At 39.4% G+C, this 22,850-nt stretch overlaps 1 protein-coding gene across 6 annotated transcripts in view; it reads right to left on the minus strand.

Annotated features, from left to right (window-relative positions):
• Nucleotides 1–202: 202 nt before the first annotated feature.
• Nucleotides 203–22,850, minus strand: part of SPIDR (scaffold protein involved in DNA repair) — a 255,305-nt gene continuing 232,657 nt past the window's right edge. For all 6 annotated transcript variants that reach the window (XM_087707085.1, XM_087707083.1, XM_087707084.1 and 3 more), the window contains 6 exons: nucleotides 21,427–21,637; nucleotides 11,073–11,225; nucleotides 8,476–8,569; nucleotides 1,887–2,001; nucleotides 1,478–1,531; nucleotides 203–1,004 (listed from right to left, as the gene is read on the minus strand). In XM_087707085.1, coding sequence (XP_087563211.1) covers nucleotides 882–1,004; nucleotides 1,478–1,531; nucleotides 1,887–2,001; nucleotides 8,476–8,569; nucleotides 11,073–11,225; nucleotides 21,427–21,637 — 750 coding nt within the window. In that variant the 3' untranslated portion in view covers nucleotides 203–881. The remainder of the gene's footprint in view (nucleotides 1,005–1,477; nucleotides 1,532–1,886; nucleotides 2,002–8,475; nucleotides 8,570–11,072; nucleotides 11,226–21,426; nucleotides 21,638–22,850) is intronic.

Genomic DNA, 22,850 nt, shown 5'->3' on the forward strand with positions numbered 1-22,850 from the left:
TCCCTGCCCCCACATCTGTCCTCACAACTACATCTTCTAAACACAAAAATCCACATCCAGCTGCTGAGTATGGGAATATTTTATGCAAATAACAGGAAATCCCATGCATGCCAAGTTCCGTCTAAAAGAAATTGCAGGAATTTGAATCCGATACTGATTGCAGTGTTTCAGTATCAAATAATTTCATCCACAAATCGAAATGTACAAGTAGAAGGTATAACTATTTTAATTACAATATATTAATCTATTTTATAGAAAGGTTTAAAAAATACAAGTTATAAATAAATCCTTATTTAAATAATGATTATTGATGTACAAATGCCTGTGTCCACACGTACTCTTCTTTCATAATATTTAATTATAATGATAAAAAATACATGGTACATCAGGTCAGACATACTGTATCTGAACAATTATCCGACATGAAATCCTGAATAGTATTTATATGTGAGTCAATTAAGAAAATGTATCTCTAAATTAACAACTTAGAAGTTAATTTCAAAATCTTTCAAAAACTCACCTTTAACATTTAGTCAAAAATTATTTCAAGCCCTGAACTCATTACAAAATATAACCTCCAGAACAAACAAAACAAAACAACTGCTGGAAAAAATAAGTTTCCTTTGAGTGCTATGATATGAGGACCAGACATCTGTGTGTATGAATTCCATTAATTTCATGAGAAAAGATTTAAGAATGTGCATTTAACTCCTCATTGAAATGACAATTGCACTTGAATTGAGATTTGTCCATGGTTCATGTGAGTGTTTTTTAAAAAAGGTACTAGAGTTTTGTTTCAAAAGCAGCATGGAAGAACAGTAGAGCTACAAATATGTTACAAAAATCATAGACAGAAGCAGACAATGTTCCCTTCAGTTCTTTCAGGCCTCCAAGAGAACAATTTCTTCCAATCCAATACAACTAGATGGGTGGCTGGTTACAGATTGGACATAACAATTCAAAAACCCCACCTCTTTCCTCAGCACACTCGTTACTTCATAACTCTGCAATGATAAAGCACAGTCATTGAAACAAATAATCTTGTACATTTTGTCCTAGCCAACATACCGCTGAACACTCTTTAGTAAAGAAAGTTCTTAAGGGCTTTTTTTCCTTATTTGCTTTTTTACTGCTCCAAACCCATGTAATCCTCACAGTTATGAGAAATAATTTTATTAAATAAATTCAAATAAAAATTTCCCTGAACCACTTAACTGAAAGCCAAATTTTCTACAAAAGTATTCCAGGAATTTAAATAGAACATTAGATCACCCACTTGATAATTATATTTTTATTCATATGCCAATATAGTCGAAATATTACAAATGGAACAGGTTATCCAGAATCTGCATCTTTATAAACCCTAGCTGTAAATGGTTGAGGATGAGGACTAATACATCTAAAAGGCACCAACGTTTTTTTTGGGGGGGAGGGGGGGAGTTATCATAAGAACTTCAATTATTTTAAGTGCACATACCCCATCATCCACAGTTGCTGATTCTAGAAGTGAAGAAATAGACTTCTGTAATAGCTGTTGTAACAAAGAAAAAATAAAGTATTATAATTATGAAAACAATAATGTACTCAGTTTGTATCCCTAAGATATAAGTATTTTATTACTTACTAGCTGTTATCTAATTTCACAGGGAAAAAAATTCTTGGTCAAGACCTTACACATAGTAATAGCTGTATTTAATTCTACCACAGATTATCTAGAATATTTGTTTGCCTATTTGCTTGCTTGCTTTACACCTGCTCTCTCTATGCTCTGGGAAACATAACTGTGGTATCCAACACAGGTAGGTGGGAGTATAAAAATATATATCTTTCTTCACCTAGAGCAGATAATAAAATACTGAATTAGAACAATATTGTTCTTGTAATACCTTTATTTTTACTGTGGACTTTGATTGGGACTGGCAATTCAAAAAGACTTCCAGATGCATCTTGAAAACTGGTGAAGCTACAACTTCACAGCAATGGCTGCAGTAGAGTAACTCTCTGAAATACATGAGAACAAGGCCATTTATATCTATCCCCAAATTTCCATGTCAAAGTGTGCTCATAGACTTCTTCACTTTGCATTGTAAGCTAGAACACATATTGTTCAAAAATTCCCAACTTCCTTGATTTAACAATCCTGTAAGATATGAGATAAAAGATAATGAAGAGCCTGAGAGTCTCAACTTCATGGGTCAGTGTCAATACTAGGAAAAACAAGTGAAAATTTCAACCTTTTACAATTTATCAGTTGTTTTGATAAAACGACCATTTAACCATTTCTGAAAACTGTTCAAAAGATTCCAAGGAGATTTTAAAAAAAAACTGGCTTAGAAAGGAGCATATAATGTACATTTGGCAGAATTAAAGGATGTGAACACAGTAAAATACACAATATTACCGATCCTGCTCTGCTAATCCCCTGCTTATTAACAATCAACTATACATTTAGAAAGTTTGTACTAGCTTATTTTTAAAACATTATCCTATTCTTTGCCTTAAAAATCCCAATACAGTTTCTATATGATCTATAGTTTCTATATGATACATTAAACCTTCACTATACACAAGCCTACATTATAAGCAGTGTCCATAGTATCCTGGCATTAAAATTTAAGTGAAATTTTAAAAATTAGTGAAAGTGAGAATCTCATAATTATTACAAGACCTCAATGAAAGTGCCAAAATCTTGTAAGACTCTTCTTTCTTTAGGAGCTAATGTCAACATTGGAAATATTAAGGAGGAAAACATAATTGAATTTTATGGCCTAAGAAATAAAAACAGAGAATAATTTAACAATTTCAGTCAATCCAGTGAGTTCTATGATATCTATCTATGATGGACATAACTTAGATGAAATACAGAGAAATCAAATTGACTGTATTATTCTTACAAGGTGATGGAATTGCTTAGTTATAAGAACAAAGATGGCCAGGAGCTAACTGTGAAATAAAACATGATGTGATCATAACTGCATGCAAGATCCAAATTAAGCTAACTGCAGAAAAAGAAAGTTTCCATGGCGTGGTCTTGAATGTATATCCAGGATTTTCTAGCTCTACTTATTATATTTGGGTACATTATACAAACATTTATAGAAGTCCTTAATACTGCAAAGGTAGAAGAGAAAATTGGATGACCAGAAACAAGGTGGATGGATTCAATTGGAGCAGTAGTGGGTGCTATGCTGGAAACTCAGAAGGACCAGGTTGAGGGAAGGCTTCTTGGGGAAAAAGTAACCTATGAGGTTACTAAGAGTCAGTCCTGACATAATAGTACATAATCATAATTACATAGTAATTCTAGTATTGACCTATTGAAATAGAACAGTTGAAAGGCAAAAGGACTCTAGTGCAGCTGGTCTCTTAGAATCTACTTCCATCGCTTTGATTGAGGCGCCAAGGAGAAGAAACTGCAACCGAAAAATTATGCTGAGGCATCGTGTTCCCAGTAAGATTCAAGTCTGAATCTCTATTCTGTGACTGTCAAGAACCATTCACCATGCCTATTTTCTAAATCACTTTAATTTTTAAGACAACATTCTGTGACAACAAATGACAACAAATTTCATGAAGTACACATTTTTGTTTTCCCTTAAAAGACTTCTTTTTTGCAAGAGTTAATGAAGTTAGAACTATTCTTATCAGGTGTAGCACATGATATTGGCACAAACACTCACACACGTGTACTATGTTCTATATAAGTGTCCAGGAAATAAGAATGTTGCTACTATTGTAACTACTATTACTCTAATCATAATCAACTTTACTGGATGACTAAGAAAAAACAAATGCTGGAGGGGAAATAATATACTTTATATTTACTTTCTTTCTTTGCACTCTTTATGATTTTATAACCCTTCTAGTTGGCAGCTCATCACCAGGACAGAAACAGTTTTGTAAGGAAGCTAGTGAAATGGAGAGCTGATCAACTATTTGTAAGGAAGGGTCTTTGTTAATTGAGTAAGATTGATTCCCTCCGTTGCTGACTGGGTATGTGTTTACTTGCACTCTGAGCACATGGACTGAGAGGAGGGGATTACAGCTAAGTCACTGATCAAGAGATTGGCTATTGGCTTTGTAGCATTCCTTAGCCAATCAGAAGTCCCGGCGAAATACTTGAAGCTCGGAAGCAGAACAAGTTAATAGGAATGGGAGAATGTTATGACAAAATTAAAAGGGGGATGAAGCACATACTTTCAAAGCTAAGTAGCAAGATGAATTTAGAAATGACATGAGGAAAACAGGATTACAGACTCTGTAAAAGTGTAACATAGGATAAAACAGTTGTTAAAAGAAAAAGAATCGAAGTTATTAACAGTAAGTAGGGTGAAGATAAAAAGCCAATGGAGAAGATATTTTACAGTTTACTCCACAGAGAGTTGAATGTATATCAGCCAGATAAGTACAAGTCATGATTCATTCCTGCATTCCTGAAGCTAATCTGTTTTCTTGAAACCACTGCAGATATTAGACAGCCATGAAAGTATGTGGATGAAACCTCCTGGGATATGACAGCTTTGTCCTAGTCTCAGAATGACAGCTCCCTTATGGTCATGGAGAACAAGAGTTAAGGATGGCATAATATATTTTCTGTAGGCAATGAGCCCAATTATTATCTATGATAATAAGAAGACAACTTTTGATTGTGGATGAGTTGGGTTTGTCATGCACATGTGGATAATATTGGGGTAAAAGTAGTAGCCATGGTTTACATTAGCATTAACAACATTAAAAAACTAAGTAAACCGCCCTGGAACTAATTTAAGCTACTAGGTAGATGACTAAAGTCCAGGACTGCCAAGATAGTATTGTGAGAAATACAATTTCTTCCACACAGAAAATCAACCACAAAGACCGAGCACAGTGGTCCCCACATTTGGTCAAGCTTGTGCAAGATATTTAGATTTACTCGTTATCAGGCAATTTTTTGGAACAAGCTAAATCTGTATGAGAGAGGAGTTGTCACATGACATCAAAAAAAGATGACACAACTGCTTTTACATTTATCTCTGAGGAAAAGCCTACAATCAAATTTAGAATAGGGCAGATGCCAATATCTAGATGAAGAACAGATACCCAATAGTTTTTTTAACAGAATAACATAAACAAATGAAGATATTCTAGAAAGGAAGTATTTGAAGAAGTCAGAATAATAACTAAAAACATACATTACACATCAAAATTAGGTTTACATATATTAAATACTTTTAGGGTGCTAACTCTAAATTTAAAAAGAGTACTTATTATACTATTTACTCTTAGCTGCTAAATCAAAAATTACTTAAAAGTCAATAATGTATCATTGGACAATTGATGCACTATGTTATAGTCCCGTGATGGTGAACCTATAGCAGGTGGCCCTCTCTGTGGGCACACCAGCCATTGCCCCAGCCCACCTCCACCATGTATACACATGCGCCTCCCACTGGCCAGCTGGTCTTCAGGTCTCTGCCCTGCATGCACAGGGGGGCAGGGCCTTTCCCAATCTCCACAGGTTCCCCCCAGTGCACCCTACCTTTTTGCCACCTGTGCCTTTCCTGATATCCAGAGGTCCCCTCTATAAGTCCCCACGCCCTATCTTTCTACTCCATTTCTGCCGCCCGCACCAACATGGAAGCCAAAACAGGATGTGCAAGGCCACCCTGTGTCCCCTTTTGCCCAGGAAAGCCTCCTGAACCAACCTGAAGCCAAAATGGGCGTGGGGGCAGGGCACATGCAGGGGGGGGGCATATGCACAGGAGGCACTCACATTGCATTTTTGGGATTGGGGCACACGTTCACGCTTTGGGCACTAGGCACCAAAAAGGTTAACCATCACTGCTATAGTCAATTATTCTTCTCAAAAAAGTAACTGACAAAATTTGAATACTAAATTCAGATGGATTGCATTTTTATCGGCCTACAATTACAATTTTATTTTAATAATAATTCTAGTTATGGCAATACAGAGAAGCTCTTACTGTTCTTGGGTACTATCTTGTACTCTTGTTTCAATGCTGATTTGTAGAATGAACAAGTAAGATTTAATTATAAGAAGCATTCTAGGGTATCTTGACACGCGGGTCCTGATGGCATCCCCCAAGAATCATTAAACAATTCAAATTTGACATTTCTTCACATTTGCAAAGAAAAATATCCTTCAAATTGGGCTAGGCTCCAGAAAAATCAGCAACAGTGCATGCAACTTTACTTTTTAAAAAGAGAGCTGACAGGATAGGATATTATAGGCTAGTCAGCTTAACTTCGGTTCTTATCAAACTGGTGAGTGATAAGTAGAGTTGCTCTCATTCCACATTAAGAGCATTGAGGAACAAGCTTTGCTAAAAGAAAATAAATATGTTTTTTGCAGTGAAAAAAGTGTATCTTTCTAGAGATTTTTCAGAGTGTCAACAGGCATGAGGATAGAGGTGACCTGCTGATATTATCAGTCTGTTTGAAACTGTAAAGAATATAAGGCTCCTCATCAAAGGATCTTGAGGAAATGTAATGGGATAGAGGAGCATTTTTATAAATTGCTAAATGGTTAAACAAAACAGAAAACTAAGAGCTGAAATAAAGGCACTATTTTCTCAACGGAAGAAGTAGGAATTGGCATCCCTCAAGAACTGATGATTAGGTTTTTTCCAACTTGTTGATAAATGATGTTGACTTAGGGATAAGTAAGCAGTGATCTGATCAAGTTTGTGGATGATACCAAACTCTTCAAAATAATAAAGTCGGCTGGCGACTCCCCGGGGGAGAGCCTTCTCTGTTGCAGCTCCGGCCCTCTGGAACGAGCTCCCTGTTGAGATCCAGATTCTTACTACCCTCCCAGCCTTCCGCAAAGCCACCAAGTCCTGGCTGTTCCAGCAGGCTGGGGGGAGCTGAGAAGCATCTACCTCCATGGAAATTGTGAATGTTGGTTTTGTTTTTAGTATGTTGTCTTTGTCTTGTTCCCCCCTTTCCCTTGTCTTTTGTGAGCCGCCCGGAGTCCTCCGGGAGTGGGCGGCATACAAGACAAATTAATAATAATAATAATAATAATAATAATAATAATAATAATAATAAAAATAACTGTGAAATGCTCAAGGATGATTTTCATTTTTAATATTTTTTGCCACTTTTATTACTTTATAAGTAAGTTAAAGTGTGGAATATACATAATACTCCTCCTGTTTTCCCAAAATAACTACCCTGTGAGGGAGGTTGGGCTGAGATAGACTGGATCATCAAGCCAACTTTCATACCTGAGACAAAACTAGCACTCACAGTCTCTTGATTTTTTAGGACAGCACCCTAATTGCTACATCAAACTGGTTCTCTTTAACCTTTTTTTAAAATTAAATTTCTTTAAACTAGAAAAATGATCAAACAAATAGCAACTGCAGTTCAATTTAAATGAGTGTAAATTGATACTTACTGGAACACATACACCCTCTCCATTTTATATAAATACTAATGGGATCTGAACTGCCTATATAACCAACTAGAAAAAAAGATATTGGGTCATATGTGATTTAATGAAGATTTCAGCTCACTGTATGGCAGCTGGGAAAAAGACAGAATTCCATGCTAGGTTCATTAAGAAAGACTAGAAATACAAGTGCCCACATAACATTCATATATAAATCTATAATGCATCTCAAACACCATACACAGTTCTGGTTGCCATATATGGAAAAAGATAGAACCGGAAAAGATTTGGAAGAGGACAAACCAAATGAACAGAAGGCTCCAACACTTTTCTTATGAGGAAAAAAAAACTAGAAAAAATGGACCCTTTAGCTTAGGAAAAAGACAAATAAAAGGGACATGGTTGAGTATGCATGGTATGAAGTTTTCCTACTTCTCAAATCACTAATATAAAACAAGATGATGACAATTACCATGCATGAATTTAAGGAGTTGGATAAATTCCTGGGTGATGGCTGGCTACAAATCTTGAACCTGAATATTTGCCAATTTACATGATTTCCAAAGTTTTGTTCTTTTTTGAGAATCACAGTTCTTCCCTTCCTGTATTGATATGTTATGCTACTACCGGTATAAAGTCAAAGGAAATAGAAGAAAGAAATCAGAGATTGTTTGATGTATGAAATATGCCATTTAAATTTTTTTGTTGATAATAAGTTTCTACCTTTAGATGGAATTAGACAATGTTGCTATAAAAACTGGACCAAAAATAGATAGATGCACAGAATACAAATTGCCCAAGATAACATTGAAGATTTTTTATTCCATAACTATTGCATTTCTGTATACCTTTCGGTGATGAATCTCAACAACTGAAGTAAGACTTTATATGTGAATACTTACTGCAGGGGTGTCAAATTCGCGGGCCAGATGCATCATGCCCTGGACATCCCCACTTCCATTTTAGCAAAGGGGGTGAAAAAGTTGCAATATGTCACATGATGACAATGTGACAATGTGAGTTTGACACCCCTGACCTACTGGATCATCAATATGCCAGTTAATCCAACATGTTCTTACTTGTCTTGTGGATGCTGATCTAATTTTTCATTGCCACATCTGTTACATATAGGCCAAGAGAAAGCAGTTTTCTCATTAACGCCAACTACAGTACCTGAAAAAAAGATAAAATAATTTGCAAAATTTAGTATACTTTGACTTTGAACGCCTTTAACAATCATGTCTGTTTAGAAATACATTTTTTCTCCTTTTTATAAGTATAATTAGCAATATTTAGATTTCCATTGATTTCAGAATTGTAATCCAATCCTAGTTGCTCTCCTAAATATTAAAAAAGCTGTAACCTATGTTTTATTATTTCTCTAATTTCTCTTTTTTCATATCAAACAGGAAATATTTTTGTGATTATATAGCCAATTTAATTAGCTAAGAATTAATATTTTTTGCCAGCGAATACTGCCTCCCTTAGTTTCTGCCTTCATGGTAAAACTAGACCTTAGTTAATCAGAACATTCTGATTAAATAATATCAGGGCATGAAGTCGAATTTAAATGATGATTAAATATCCTGTCTATAGCTTGTCCAGAGCTATTAAACAGTTTTCTTATATGGATAAAAAGGGGAATTATAGTTAATGGATGATTTTCTAAATTTATTCCATAAATTGATGAGCTGTGATGCCACAGTGATTAGAATACAGTAATTGCATGCTAATTCTGTCAACTGCCAGCAATTCAATTCTCACTGGCTCATGGTTGACTTAGCCTTCCACCCTTCCAAGGTCAGTAAAATGAGGACCCAGATTGTTGGAGGCAATATGCTGACGTTGTAAACTGCTTAGAGAGGGCTGTAAAGCACTATGAAGCAATATATGTCTAAGTTCTATTGCTATTTGTTACATCCTTTAGAGAAGTCATTTGAACAAAAGGGTCTTCATGTCTCATTTTATGAAGTTCTGATATACTTGCCTAAAGATAGCTATTACTTTAATCTGAAGCAAACCAAAGTGAAGGGAAAAAAACAGACATGTCAGAGTTTTTTAAAAGCATTTACTCTGTTTAACACCAGGAATTATTCTTTATTTATATCCAGGTAACTGAGATTCAAGTATGTTTTCCCAAGCCATATACGTGACTAGAAACATTAAAGAATTGAAGGTCAGTCAGATATTTGAATCACTAGTAAGCATTGTTGTTTAGTGTTATAAATCAAGCAAGATGGGTTATTTTATGGAAAGGCTACTAAAAAGATTTAGAACAATAGCAGTTTGCTGAGCCAAGCAATAAACATTAATGTTTACAAGCAAAACATATAAATGAGTAATCTTAAAACACCTGCAAATAAATGGATTACAATTGTCAATCCTACAGTGTCAATGGCAAATTGCCCAGAAAGCCCTGAAGGGTTGTGTAACATGCTTGCCTTTTGATAAATGAAATTATTAGGAAAATCACGACTGGCAACAATCCTATACACAGGTAGTCCTTGACTTACAACCACAATTGACCAAAAGTTCTGTTCCTAAATATAAGTATAATCTTTATTGTCATTGTACTTAAATACAACAAAATTGGTTAAGTAAGACATTTGAAGAGCCAAGGTGGCGCAGTGGTTAAATGCAGCACTGCAGGCTACTGCTAGATCAGCAGGTCAGCGGTTCAAATCTCACCGGCTCAGGGTTGACTCAGCCTTCCATCCTTCCGAGGTGGGTAAAATGAGGACCCAGATTGTTGGGGGCAATATGCTGACTCTCTGTAAACCGCTTAGAGAGGCCTGAAAGGCCTATGAAGCGGTATATAAGTCTACTGCTATTGCTATTGCTATTGCTATTGTTTAATGAATTTTGACCCACTTTAGAACGTTTCTTGCCACAGTTGTTAAATGAATCACTGCAGTTGTTAAGTCAGTTGTTAAGTGAATCTCGCTTCCTCATTGACTTTGCTTGTCAGAATTTAGGAAAAAGAGTCAGTCACCGAACATCTGAATTTTGATCATGTCGCCATGGAGATGCTGCAATTGTATGAAAAACAATGCTTGTACGTATGAAAATAGTTGTAAGCCACTTTTTCAGTGCGATTATAACTAAATGAATAGTGAAGTCGAGGACTACCTGTACTAGACATCAGTGCAGGAATATGTAATTTAATTAATTCAGGGTTGTGAGAAAAGCAATATGTATATATTTTGTTTTATATACAGTTTAAGCTTTACAATGAGTTAAAAAAAACCTTCAATCATGAAGAAAGACCAGATAAAGTAAGAAATGTAAGCCAAAGCAGGGCTTATATCCAAATTTTCTTCCCAAGTTCACAAGGTGATACATATAGGCATCTTCCAATTTATCCTTGCAACCATCCCATTATATAAATAGAGTTACCCAAGCCTTTGCAGATTCTGCAGTCTGGGATCATTTGTGAGGTCATTATCCAATATAATGACACCCATAAAATGCCAACAGAACAACTATTACAAAAAGTATCATTGCCATTTTAATAATCTGCTACTGCACCAGACGTGTCAACTATAACTTCTTCAAATGAAAATTATTAATTAAAGTAACAAGAAACAAGAAATATAATTTGTCATACTCTCTTGGAAAACAGGCAAAAGAAGAGTTAGTATTAAGATTTCAAATAACAAAAAATATAGTTACAAACCTCTTACAGTACAAATAGAATTGATTTGAGTAGTAGAATCCAGATAATCTAGTTTGACAGGACCAGTCAGTTCAGTGATGTCAGCACCAGCAGCCCTACACAAAAGGGGCTTTTGTAGCAAGAGTACGGTACGTTCAATGCAAATAATCTTACCTGCCAACAAAGACATTTTGATAAGTTACAGTAACAAGGAAAAAATGGCCTTGTTAATTAACTAAGCCAATAAAGACAAATTCCTGCAAGCATTTCAGTAAGCTTGTTTTAGTCTGATTTATTCAAATGAGCACTCTATTCTTGTTAATAGTCTGCCAGCACCTACTAACCTAGTTTTATTTAAAAAGGAAATTGGCTGCACATTGAATTTTCTTTTATCTTTTAATGGTGGATTGGGAGTTATTCCAAAGTTATTCACATGCCGCACTTTGCTCCCCAAAACAGGGTAGTCAAATCTTTGCCCAGAGGAGAGTCACCTGGATGATTCAGTTCTGGAAGCATAGGTTTGTGCAAATAGGCCAGAGATTTAAATCTGATAGCCAACAATGACCAAATATGTACTGATTAGCTTATACTGAACATGATTATAATTTAATTTTATTCTTCGCAATTAGTGTTAGCTACAGTAATGGCATTGATACTAGTACTATGTTGGAAACTCTGTCCAGATACTTTTTTCCCATTCAATGGTGTCCGATTTTTGGAGACTGCCTGGACAAGTCTCTGTGGTTTTCTTGGGAAGGTTTTTTGTAAGTGCTTTGCCACGACCTTTTTCCTAGTGCTGAGAGAAAGTGAGTAGCCCAAGGTCACCAAGTTGGCTTTGTGCCAAAAGTGGGACTAAAACTTGCAGTCTCCTGGTTTTTAGCCTGATGTCTTAACCAGTAGCTCTTCACTGAAATATCTACAAGCATGATTTATTGTTTAAAATAAAAGTTCGGTTTGGGTCATTATATTTAGAGAAACAATTTAGATTATAAGATGGCATAGTTTTAACAACAACAAACATTCCAGAAGTGAGATAAGCAGCTATAATATAGACAATAAAACTTATTCTGGTGCATAATTCTCTACATTTCCTTCCCATTTGATACCACTGGACTGGATATGTAACACACAGAAAAATGGTTTTACTGGTGCACATTAAATAAATTATTACATATCAAATGTCCTCAGCAAACACCTTGAAGTATGCTGGTATGCTATCAAATCAATAAAGATTAATCAGTGGAAAGCATGAAAAGGAGGGTTGCTTCTTCAACTTCGTTATCAATACAGTTCCACTGGTTTCCATTTCACTGTCATTATAAAACTCTGTAATTTTTAAATATATCCTCTATGTTTTCTTATTATTTAGTCCCTTCCTTTTGAGTCATCATCTATTTTCTGTTGTAAGGATGGCTAGATGTTGGAAAGTCATCTTATTTAGTAAATAAGTTGCTTTCAAAGCTTTTCCATTGGTAAAGAAAGACTGGGTATACTTTAATTAACAAACATAACAAAAATAACAGAAAATAAGATTTGGCTCTCTATTCGTAATATATTGTAATGTCCAACGGTCAGATATATCTTTTTAATTTGGGGCTAAAGAATGAAGAAACTCCCCTTTATTGCGCAATGTTTATGTTTGTATTAGGAGAGATCTGGAGAACAATCTGGATGGTAATGAAAAGTATGAAAACATAATTATTGGGTGATCCTGTGGGACAGGGCAGTTTGACCATTAAAAAGAAAAGGCAGATTGATTGCTTTCTCACATCTTTTTCAGTTTGCTGCCTAACCAAAAATTTCAAAGTAAGAAATGTTGAGTCTTATAATCATAAATCCTGCTATTGATTGCTAGGTTAGTTGCTGGTTAAACATATTATCCAGCATTTAATTTTGAATGAAAGTACAGACCTGGCATCTGAAATGAGCACCTGGCAAGAGTGCAAAACTAGTTAAAATGGCCTGATCCGGAAATCGTATAAAACTGGATAGTTTCCTCAATCCACTTAGGGAATTTTATACCTCATCTGTCAACAATACCATCAATACCCTGGTTGATCAATGGGATAAAACACTACTTATTGACAATATTCTTTTTGTCTTTCTCTCTCACCTCTATTGCAGAAACTATCAGCCCTTACTTTTCTAGCGAGCTGAAAGTGATGAACTGGATGGGATATTTGCTGGAGAACAAAGTCAGGACAAATCAAATTGAGTAGGAGCTATCTGAAGTATTCTTTGGATTACTATTCTGCTGTATGCAGGAAAAGGCAGCACAGAAACTTTCTTTTATGCCTTTACTGTATCTTCATAAAACAACTGCAGCATCTTCATCAAGAACAAAGAAGAAAGGAACATCTAGTGACTTGCCATAAAAAAATGTGCATCCTCCTTTATGAACAAAATTGATCAGATTTGTCTCAACTTGGACTCCAATGCTGGAGCATGTCACAAGGACAAAATCTTGGCAACTGTTTGTCCTCTTAGTTCACAAAGAAAACATTTGCACAATTAATAGCAATAGCAATAGCAATAGCAGTAGACTTATATACCGCTTCATAGGCCTTTCAGGCCTCTCTAAGCGGTTTACAGAGAGTCAGCATATTGCCCCCAACAATCTGGGTCCTCATTTTACCCACCTCGGAAGGATGGAAGGCTGAGTCAACCCTGAGCCGGTGAGATTTGAACCGCTGACCTGCTGATCTAGCAGTAGCCTGCAGTGCTGCATTTAACCACTGCGCCACCTTGGCTCATTAAGGTGCCAAGCTTAGGATACTATTATGAACTTTTATTATGAACGTTAGGATACTATTATGACGTTATATTTAACAGTGCTTATTCACACCTTATTTATATCCTATCCGAACTGTTACAACAGATTCTTCATAGAATTATCTTCAATATGCATTTGAAAGTTGCTACTGGTTTAAACTGGAGAAGCAGTTTAAGCAGGGATATCATGCTTGCACTGAATCACTTGCTGACAATTATTGACTGGACATATATTGACAATATATTTAATAACATAATGTAATGTAATGTATTGTAATGTAATGTAATATCTCAGTGCCTAAGTGACTATCATTTCTGATAAAACTGTCCAATTATTAACATATGTTAGAGGCCCATTTTTCAAATATCTGAATGAGGGTATTCCCTTTTGTTGTTTCCAAGCCAAATGACACACTTCCTCAGGAACTGCATTTAACTTCCAATTTTTCAGTATTTAGAAGATATATAGATGCATTTATTTTACAATAAATGAATTTTCTACTTTCAAATCAGTCTTGACTCCTGGTGACAAATCCCTGCAGTTTTCTTGGCAACATTTTGAAAGTAGCCTTATATTATGGTCTAAACTTGTTTGAAAACATTAAGTGAAGTGGAGTCCACCTACAAATTGGTACCCTCATCAAACATTTCTTAGTGTTAGGATTTTTTTCCCTGTCATTCAGCTGGAATCTGCCTTCCCGTGACTCTGAATTCAAGTCAAAATCATCTTGTCTGACATTCTTTCAAGTACTTGAAGTATACTATTTTAATTTCACTCAGTCTTCTCTTTTCAAGGTTAAACATTCCCAGTTTCCAGGGTGAGGTGTGGGAGGAGTAACAGTTGGGTATTAACCCAGCCCTTTTGCCCTGGAGTCTGAGGATAATCTTTTGAAGCCACGCCTCTGATCCTCCTCTTGCTCTCCTAGATAAACCTCAGACTCCAGCCCAGAAGGAGTGTTTTCTGACTCTCCCTCACTTTGGAATTCTAGAGGTTCTTCTAGTGTAGGTTTTTTTCTCTAGCATTTTCCATCTCACCAGAAGACATCCAGCGCTGCATCTCTCCTCCAACGTGCTCAGCGCTGCTAGCGAAGGCCTTGCTGCCCTGCTAGCACGTGCGCGCTCCCCAAGTGGCCAGACGGTCGCGCAAGAGGGAAGGAAGCCTCCGCACCGATCGGAGTGCGTGGAGAGGCCTTCGCACTTCAGCCGCCCGATTAGGACTCCGGAGGACCGGGGATCCACCGAGGATCGCCCCAGCGCTCTCCAGCTTCAGAGAGGCTCAGGTCGAAGGCCGGTGGCTGCCATTTTGAATTGGAGCACGTGGCTGAGCGCGTGACCGGCAATCATCTACGGTAGCCGGGAGCGCTCAAGAAGCACCAAGGAGGCCGGAAGAGGCCTAGAGCAGCCCCCACTCTGCCAGTGGATCCGCAGAGGGGCCTGAATTCAGTGCAGGCCGGCGCTCAAACCGCGGATCAGCAGCTGGAAGAAGAAGAAGCCTGAGGAGGCTCATGTCAGCAGCTGAGCCGGCAGAGAGAGGAGAGAGGAGCAGGAAAAAGTAAGTGCAAGGTGGACGTGGCGAGGAGCGGGGGTGCTGGGCAGAGATCCCTAGGGGACCCAGATCCAGCCAAAGGGACCTCCAGGGGAGCTTCCCAGGCCACCAGAGGGCGGTCCCCCACCAGGAAAGACACCCCCCAGGGCATCCACTAAGGAGACTCGCCCTAAAGGAGGCAGAGCTACCAGGGCCTCATCTAGGAGATTTAGGGCGACCATCAGCCCATCGCCTTCTAGGTCACGCTCCCATTGCAAACTGTCTTAAGCCAGAGGATAAGAAGGCGGAAACCGTGATACATAAAACATTTCAGACAATAACCTGGGCCATTAGGGTAGCCGCTTCTGCTTCCTTTTTTAACAGATCCATAGTGTTGTGGCTGGAAGAGCTGAGGGACAGAACACCGGCCACGGAGGTGCGACTGCTGCAAGCCATTTCGAAGGTGCTGGCACCACACAATTCTCTGCGGATGCCACCCTGGATGCAGTTAAGTATGCGTCCCGAGCTTTATCTTCCTCTGTAGCGTCCAGGCGCTTACTGTGGTTGCGCCACTGGCAGGCGGAGTCCCGAGCCAAATGGCACCTTGCAGGAGCAGACTACGTCGGGGACAAACTGTTTGGTGCCTTGCTGGACCCGCTTCTGGTGGAGGACAAAAACAAGAAGGTCCTCCCAGTCACGACCAGACGGTCGGATAACCGACACGCCCCCTACCCCAGGAGAACGTCCTTCCGCCAGCCTGATTCGGAGGCTCAGTCTCACAGGTACCAACCCCCCAGGTTCCACAGACAGGGGGACAGACAGTTTTTTAGGGACAGATTCAAAGGCCAGCAGCAGGGCAAGCGGCCCTTTCGAGGAGGAGGCGGTCGCCCATTCCGCAGGTTCAAGTGATCCAGCCACAGATCACCCCATTGGCGGTCGCCTCACCCTTTTTGCGGATGCTTGGGAACGCATCACCTCTGACGAGTGGGTTCTCCAAACGGTTAAGCTCGGGTTACACCTGGAGTTCCGCTCGCAACCCCCTAACAGATTCCACACCTTCACCTCCTCTGCTGATCCGGCCAAACGAGCCCTTAAGGCTAAGGCCATCCAACACCTTCTGGATATTAAGGCCATTGAGGAAGTCCCAGAGGGGGAGAGAGGTTCCGGATTCTATTCCCACCTGTTTCTGGTCCCCAAGAGCTCAGGAGGGTGGAGAGCTATCCTGGATCTTAAACAACTCAATTCCAGGGTAGTCTACCGTAGATTCAAGATGACTTCCTTGAAGTCCATCTTGGAAGGCATCCGACAGGGCGACTTCATGGCCTCCATCGACCTTACGGAGGCCTACCTCCACATCAGCATCGCCCTGGAACATCGCAGGTTCCTTAGGTTCTCACATGGGGGAAATCACTTCCAATATAGGGCCCTCCCCTTCGGGCTGGCCTCAGCCCCCAGGACCTTTATCAAGGTGCTGGCTGCAGCTGCAGGTCACCTGCGTTCCCTACCAGTCCGTCTATTTTGCTATCTAGATGACATCTTAGTCCTAACCAGGTCCCCAGCCACGGCCAGACAGGATCTGGGCACCACCATTGACACCCTCAGGTCCCTGGGGGTCTCTATCAACCTAGAGAAGAGCCAGCTGGTCCCATCTACCAGGCTCCAACACCTCGGCTCTATTATAGATTTGGTGTCTGGGGAGGTGTTCCTCCCCCAGGAGTGAAAGGACAGCATTGTGCAGCTAATTCATGAAGTTCGTAAATTACGCTCTATCCCTGTAGTTCTTCTTTCCAGGCTCCTTGGGAAATTCATTTCTTGTATAGGGATCGTGCCTTGGGCTCGCCTACACGCCAGGGAGCTGCAGTGGTTCCTGCTTCCATACCAGAAGGCGGGGATGAGCGACGCCAGATTCAAGATCCGAGTGTCCCCCCCAAGTGCTGCTCTCATTCCGTTGGTGGCTGACCTAAGCACTGAGCAAGGGATCCCTCTTCAAGGAGCCAGCGAGGAAGATACTCACGACGGATGCGAGCCTGTTCGGCTGGGGAGCACACCTGGAAGCTCAGATGGCCCAGGGACGCTGGACTCCAACAGATCTGCACAACAGCATCAACTGGTTGGAGTTGAGCCATCCACCTGGCCCTACGACACTTCAAGACCACAGTCACCGGTCACCACATCCTGGTCCTGATGGACGTGGCAACCGACGGTGGATCTCTTCGCAACTCCAGCGAATGCCCAGCTGCCAAACTTCATAGCGAGGTTCCCCTCCACAGGAGCCATGGACACGGACACCCTCCGCTGCAGATGGCCACCAAGTCTACTTTACGCATTTCCCCTCCTTCCCCTCATTCCCAGGGTCCTGAAGAGGCTTGTGTCAGAGGGGGCAGAGATGATCCTACTGGCTCCCTTCTGGCTATGCCGCCCCTCGCTAGCAGACCTGGTGGGGCTGTCCTCAGCTCCCCATTGGAGGATCCCCCCTGGGGAAGGTGTCTCTCCATCAGGGGTCTCTGGAGCATCCGGATCTGGAGTGGCTCCATCTGACCGCCTGGCGATTGAGTGGGAGCAGCTAAGAGAGGCCCAATTTTCCTCCAAGGTCATTAGGACCGTCGAGGCATCCAGGAGGCAATCTACCACCCGCATATACAACGCCTCCTGGCTCACCTTTGCTGACTGGTGTAAAGCAAGGGACATTCAGCCTGCCTCGGCCTCAGTACATCAGGTCCTGGACTTCCTGCAGGAAGGTGTAGAGAAGGGACTTGCCCCCAGCACTCTTAGGAGACAGGTCTTGGCCCTTTCCACCATTCTGGGGGGGTGGGGGTGGACGCTCCACCCTTATCCCAACATCCGGTCCTCAGGCGCTTCCTCAAGGGAGCGGCGAATCTGAAACCCCCAGCGGTCCATCGATTCCTTTCCTGGGACCTACCTAAGGTCCTCCAGGCCTTAATAGAGGCACCGTTCGAACCCTTGAGGGATGTTTCCCTTCAATTTCTGACCCTTAAGGTCGTCTTCCTGGTCGCCATCACCTCGGCTAGGAGAGTTTCTGAGATCAACGCTCTCTCCAGCAGAGCGGACCTCTGTACATTCCTAGAGAACAGGGTAATCCTCAGATTGGACCCCACGTTCATGCCCAAGGTCAATTCCCCCTTCCACAGGGCTCTAGAGATAGTTCTGCCGGACTTCTGTCCGCAGCCCTCCAGGGATAGGGAAAGATCTTGGCACAGGTTGGACATCAGAAGAGCCTTGCGCATTTACCTTAAGCGCATGGCCCCCTTTAGGCGTTCAGAAGCCCACTTCATGTCATATCAACCTTCCACCAGAGGTGCTAAGGTTTCCCTGGCCACCATCAGCAGGTGGATCAGGGCGGCCATTTCACAGGCCTACGAGGCACAGGGACTTCAGGTTCCAGAGGGCATCACAGCGCACTCCACCAGAAGTGCGGCCACTTCAGCAGCCTGGGCCACCCAGGCCCCCATAGAGGAGATCTGCCGGGCTGCCGCCTGGGCGTCTCCTTCACCATTCATTAGACATTACCTCCTAGATGCTTACGCCTCTGCGGAGACAGCCTTCAGTAGGAGGGTTCTGCAGGGAGTCCTAGACTCTCGAGGGGCTCAGGCCCAATGATCCCTCCCTAGGACATCTAGCTTTGGTATGTCCCAACTGTTACGCCTCCCACACCTCACTCTGGAAACTGGCAGTTGTTCTTACCTGAACTGTATGTTTCAGAGAAGGTGTGGGAGGAGTCACTTCCCCCCCTTGTTTAGGGCGCCCTGCGCCAGGGGCCTGAGTTAGCTCAGTGGTCATTCAGGGTCAATAGGAAGGATATGTGCTTGCGCTGTTCTGTTGTTCCTTCCTTCCAGGGCTCTGCTACGACCATTGGTTAATCTGGGAGAGCAAGAGGAGGATCAGAGGCGTGACTTCAAAAGATTATCCTCAGACTCCAGGGCAAAAGGGCTGGGTTAATACCCAACTGTTACTCCTCCCACACCTTCTCTGAAACATACAGTTCAGGTAAGACCAACTGCCAGTTTCTTCACTGTCTTCAGAAAACTTAGTTTCCAGTACTTTGATCATCTTCACTACCCTTCTTTCTACCTATTTCAGCTTCTCTGAATGCTTTTTAAGTGTGATGCCCACAGCTGGAATACTATTTGACACAAAATAAAATAAAGTCAAAATATTACTGTGAAGTTCTTGTGATTTCTGAGATCATTGTTTTATCAAGTGCTTTACTGAAACCAAGATGTATTATGTCCATATTAATCCCACTATCTATTAAGAAAGTTTCCCAATGAAAAATTACTTTTTAAAAATAATGCTATTACTTGGTAATTACTGCATTCATTTCAAGGTGATTGCAGATTTACTTGTTTATGATCTGCTCTATGAATCTCAGACTGACTTGTCTGTAGTTTTCTGGGTCCTCCTCCACTTACACTTTTGAACATAGAGACATTTTCTCTCCTACAAGTATCTTGTTTTTTATACATTGTCCAGGTTGTCTCAAAAATTATATGTAAGCACTTGGTGAAAATGTTAGGCAAATTATTCAATCCTAGAGTTTTAAATTCATTAAGAGTAAAATAATATTTTCTAATCATGCTTTCATTAATTCCAAATTACAATTCTGCTCTAAATTCTGCTCTGCATAATTTACTGCTAGGGGATAAACTTTTTATTTAAAAAAATGATCCAAATAAGAGTTCATAGGCTCTTTTTGTTGTAGTAAATGAGGAATGTGTAAATTAATTCATTTTTTTTTGTTTTTATTTTGAAGATATATAAACAAGCCTTTTTTTAAACTGTTCTTAGCATCTTTTATTAACCTCAGGGCATTCTGACTTTTAGTATTTGAGATTCTATCTCAGTATCATGTTTTGTTTTCCTTAAAACAAAAAAAAAATGCTAGCTCACTTTCTCTCAGTGTTCGCATGTTTCAATTTCATCAACAAAGCATTCTGTATTTGTTGATATATGGTAAAATATAGGTTATCTTCTTGCGCTATATCCTTTGAAGGAGAAGGTTAAATACTTTCTCAGTTAGATACTGAGAAAGTTGCCAGTTAAGATGAGCCAGGAATTTCCTGCAAGTAACCATGCTTGGCAGAATTTCTTTCTCAGCAGATATCAGGGTAATTAAGTTTCCTATCACTATTGCTCCATGCTCTTTGAAAACTCTGTGATTTGCTTTTGGAAGACATTGTCCATATCTTCTTGGTGGGAAGATGAAAATGAACACCAAATTGGTATGGATTGTATTCATTTATCATGTTTTAGCAATTCAATGAATAAGGTTTAAAGAACATTAAATAGAAGATCTTAAGAAATCAACAATATATTAATGTTTATGTTTATTTGGTAACCAGATAATGTTTAAAAATGACTGGCTATTGCAAGTATAAAAGGGATAAGGGGACATATTATACAGGTGAAACTCAAAAAATTAGAATATTTATTAATTGCATGTAATAGTCTAATTTTCTGAGATGGTGGATTTGGGGTTTTCATGAGCTGTACGCCATAATCATCACAATTATGATAAATCACGGCTTGAACTATCTTGCTTTACATGTAATGAGTCTTATCTCATATATTAGTTTCAACTTTTAAGTTGCATTACTGAAATAAATGAACTTTTGCACGATATTCTGATTTTTTGAGTTTTACCTGTATTCTCATATTACATATGATATCCAATTCAGATTGCCTCATTATTTGGGTTTAATAGCCCTCTGTTTGCTAATCAATGCACTATCTCTAATCAATGAATTATTTTTAAAAGTTGGAATAATGATGTGAGACCATATTATTTAGCTTGATTGATTGATTGATTGCCCATTTTACAATCCAAAGCAACTCTGGGTAGTGTATACATTTATAATCTTGGATTTCAGATTTTTATTTGCTTTCAGTTTCTGCAGAGACTCTTTTTTATATAAGGGACTGATAAATATTATTTTAGCTCCCCAAGATTTAATGATATGTTTAAAAGCTAGTCTGTATATTTATATGCAGTATAACATGTTTGTATTAATTATTTTAATTTCTGTTAGTGTGTATTTATTTCTATTTTGTTACCCTTACCATTTCCACACATAGCATCCTTGAAGAAAATAATACAAGGGGATGAGTTCTTGAATGCTTCCATTACTTCCTCATCAATCACACATGATGAAGCAATTGAGACAGGTAGTGTTTTGGGGGTTCCAGAGTTGATCTCAGACTCTCTTTGCAATGAGAAATCAGTGACAAATAGCCAAAATTGCCTTTGGTCTGGAGAAGTACTGCCCATTTCCTAGGGTTGAAAGGAAAAAAAATAATTAATTATATGTTAAAGTTCAAGAAAAATATTTTCTAACCAGCATAAAATTAAAGACAGATAAAAGAATAAAGAAGCAGATGAAAACTTCAATTTAGCTAGCAGCATTTTAATCAGAGTGCAATCAATGATACAGAGCATGCAGCCTATTGAAGTTCAGAGAAAAAAAATTGCCAAACTTTTATGGCACAATTTTATTCTATTTAGAGTGATTTTAAGATAATGGCTGCATATCATTTCTCTTCCTCCCATATCTTACCCTTAATCGCCACCACCCAAGCTCAAAATATTGGCTAAAAATTTCTATTCTTTCAGGTGACATATAGAATCACTAGATCTTTTGTAAATCTTCAGAAAATCAGGAGGTGATTATGATTGGACTCCAGCTACAGTATAAACAGAAAGACATCCAGGTCCTGTATATATGCTGAGATAAAATCAATGATCATCATTGCTGCCTACTGATTGTAATAAATCAACAATGTGATATGATTAGATTTGAAACTTAGAAAGTAAAAGGGTGGGTGCTGCACCATATTCAAAGTTAGTAAATGGGTAATTTTCATTTAACAACCACAACTGGGACCACTCTTTTTATTATGGCATGTAGTCATTAAGTGAGATATCAAATGACTGTGAGGGATTTGCAATCTTACTTCTACCATAATCATTAAGAGAATCTCTCACAGTCATTAAGCAAGACATCACAGGTTTTTAAGAAGAGATTTGAGAATCATTTGTCTGAAATATTACATGGAAATATTACAGGGGGTTAGACTAGAAGACCTCCAAGGTCTCTTCCAACTCTGTTTTTCTGTTAACTGCAATTTTACTGCCAGGCTTTCATTTGACTCTGCTTGTTGAAAGCCAGCTGTAAAGTGTGCAAATGACAATAACATGACCACGAAACATTATCATCATTGTAAATACCTGCTGGTTGTAAAACACCTGAATTTTAATCATGTGGGACTGTAGGGATAACGCAATAGTCATAAATGCAAGGACTGGTCATAAAGTCATTTTTTAAGTATACCTCCGAATAGTTGCTAAAGAGGGCAATTGTTAAGTGATGTCTACCTGTAGCAATTCGACACATTAAACCATTGCAACCCATCTTACTGGTCAAAGTGAAAGTTCCTATAGTGCAGGTATGATTTGCAGCTCTGTGAGTCCCCTTTTGCAATTTCCA

This window comes from Thamnophis sirtalis, unplaced genomic scaffold, assembly GCF_051295495.1.
Source record: "Thamnophis sirtalis isolate CommonGarterSnake01/CBP01778 unplaced genomic scaffold, rThaSir2_p1.2 scaffold_2, whole genome shotgun sequence".
NCBI lineage: Eukaryota > Metazoa > Chordata > Lepidosauria > Squamata > Natricidae > Thamnophis > Thamnophis sirtalis.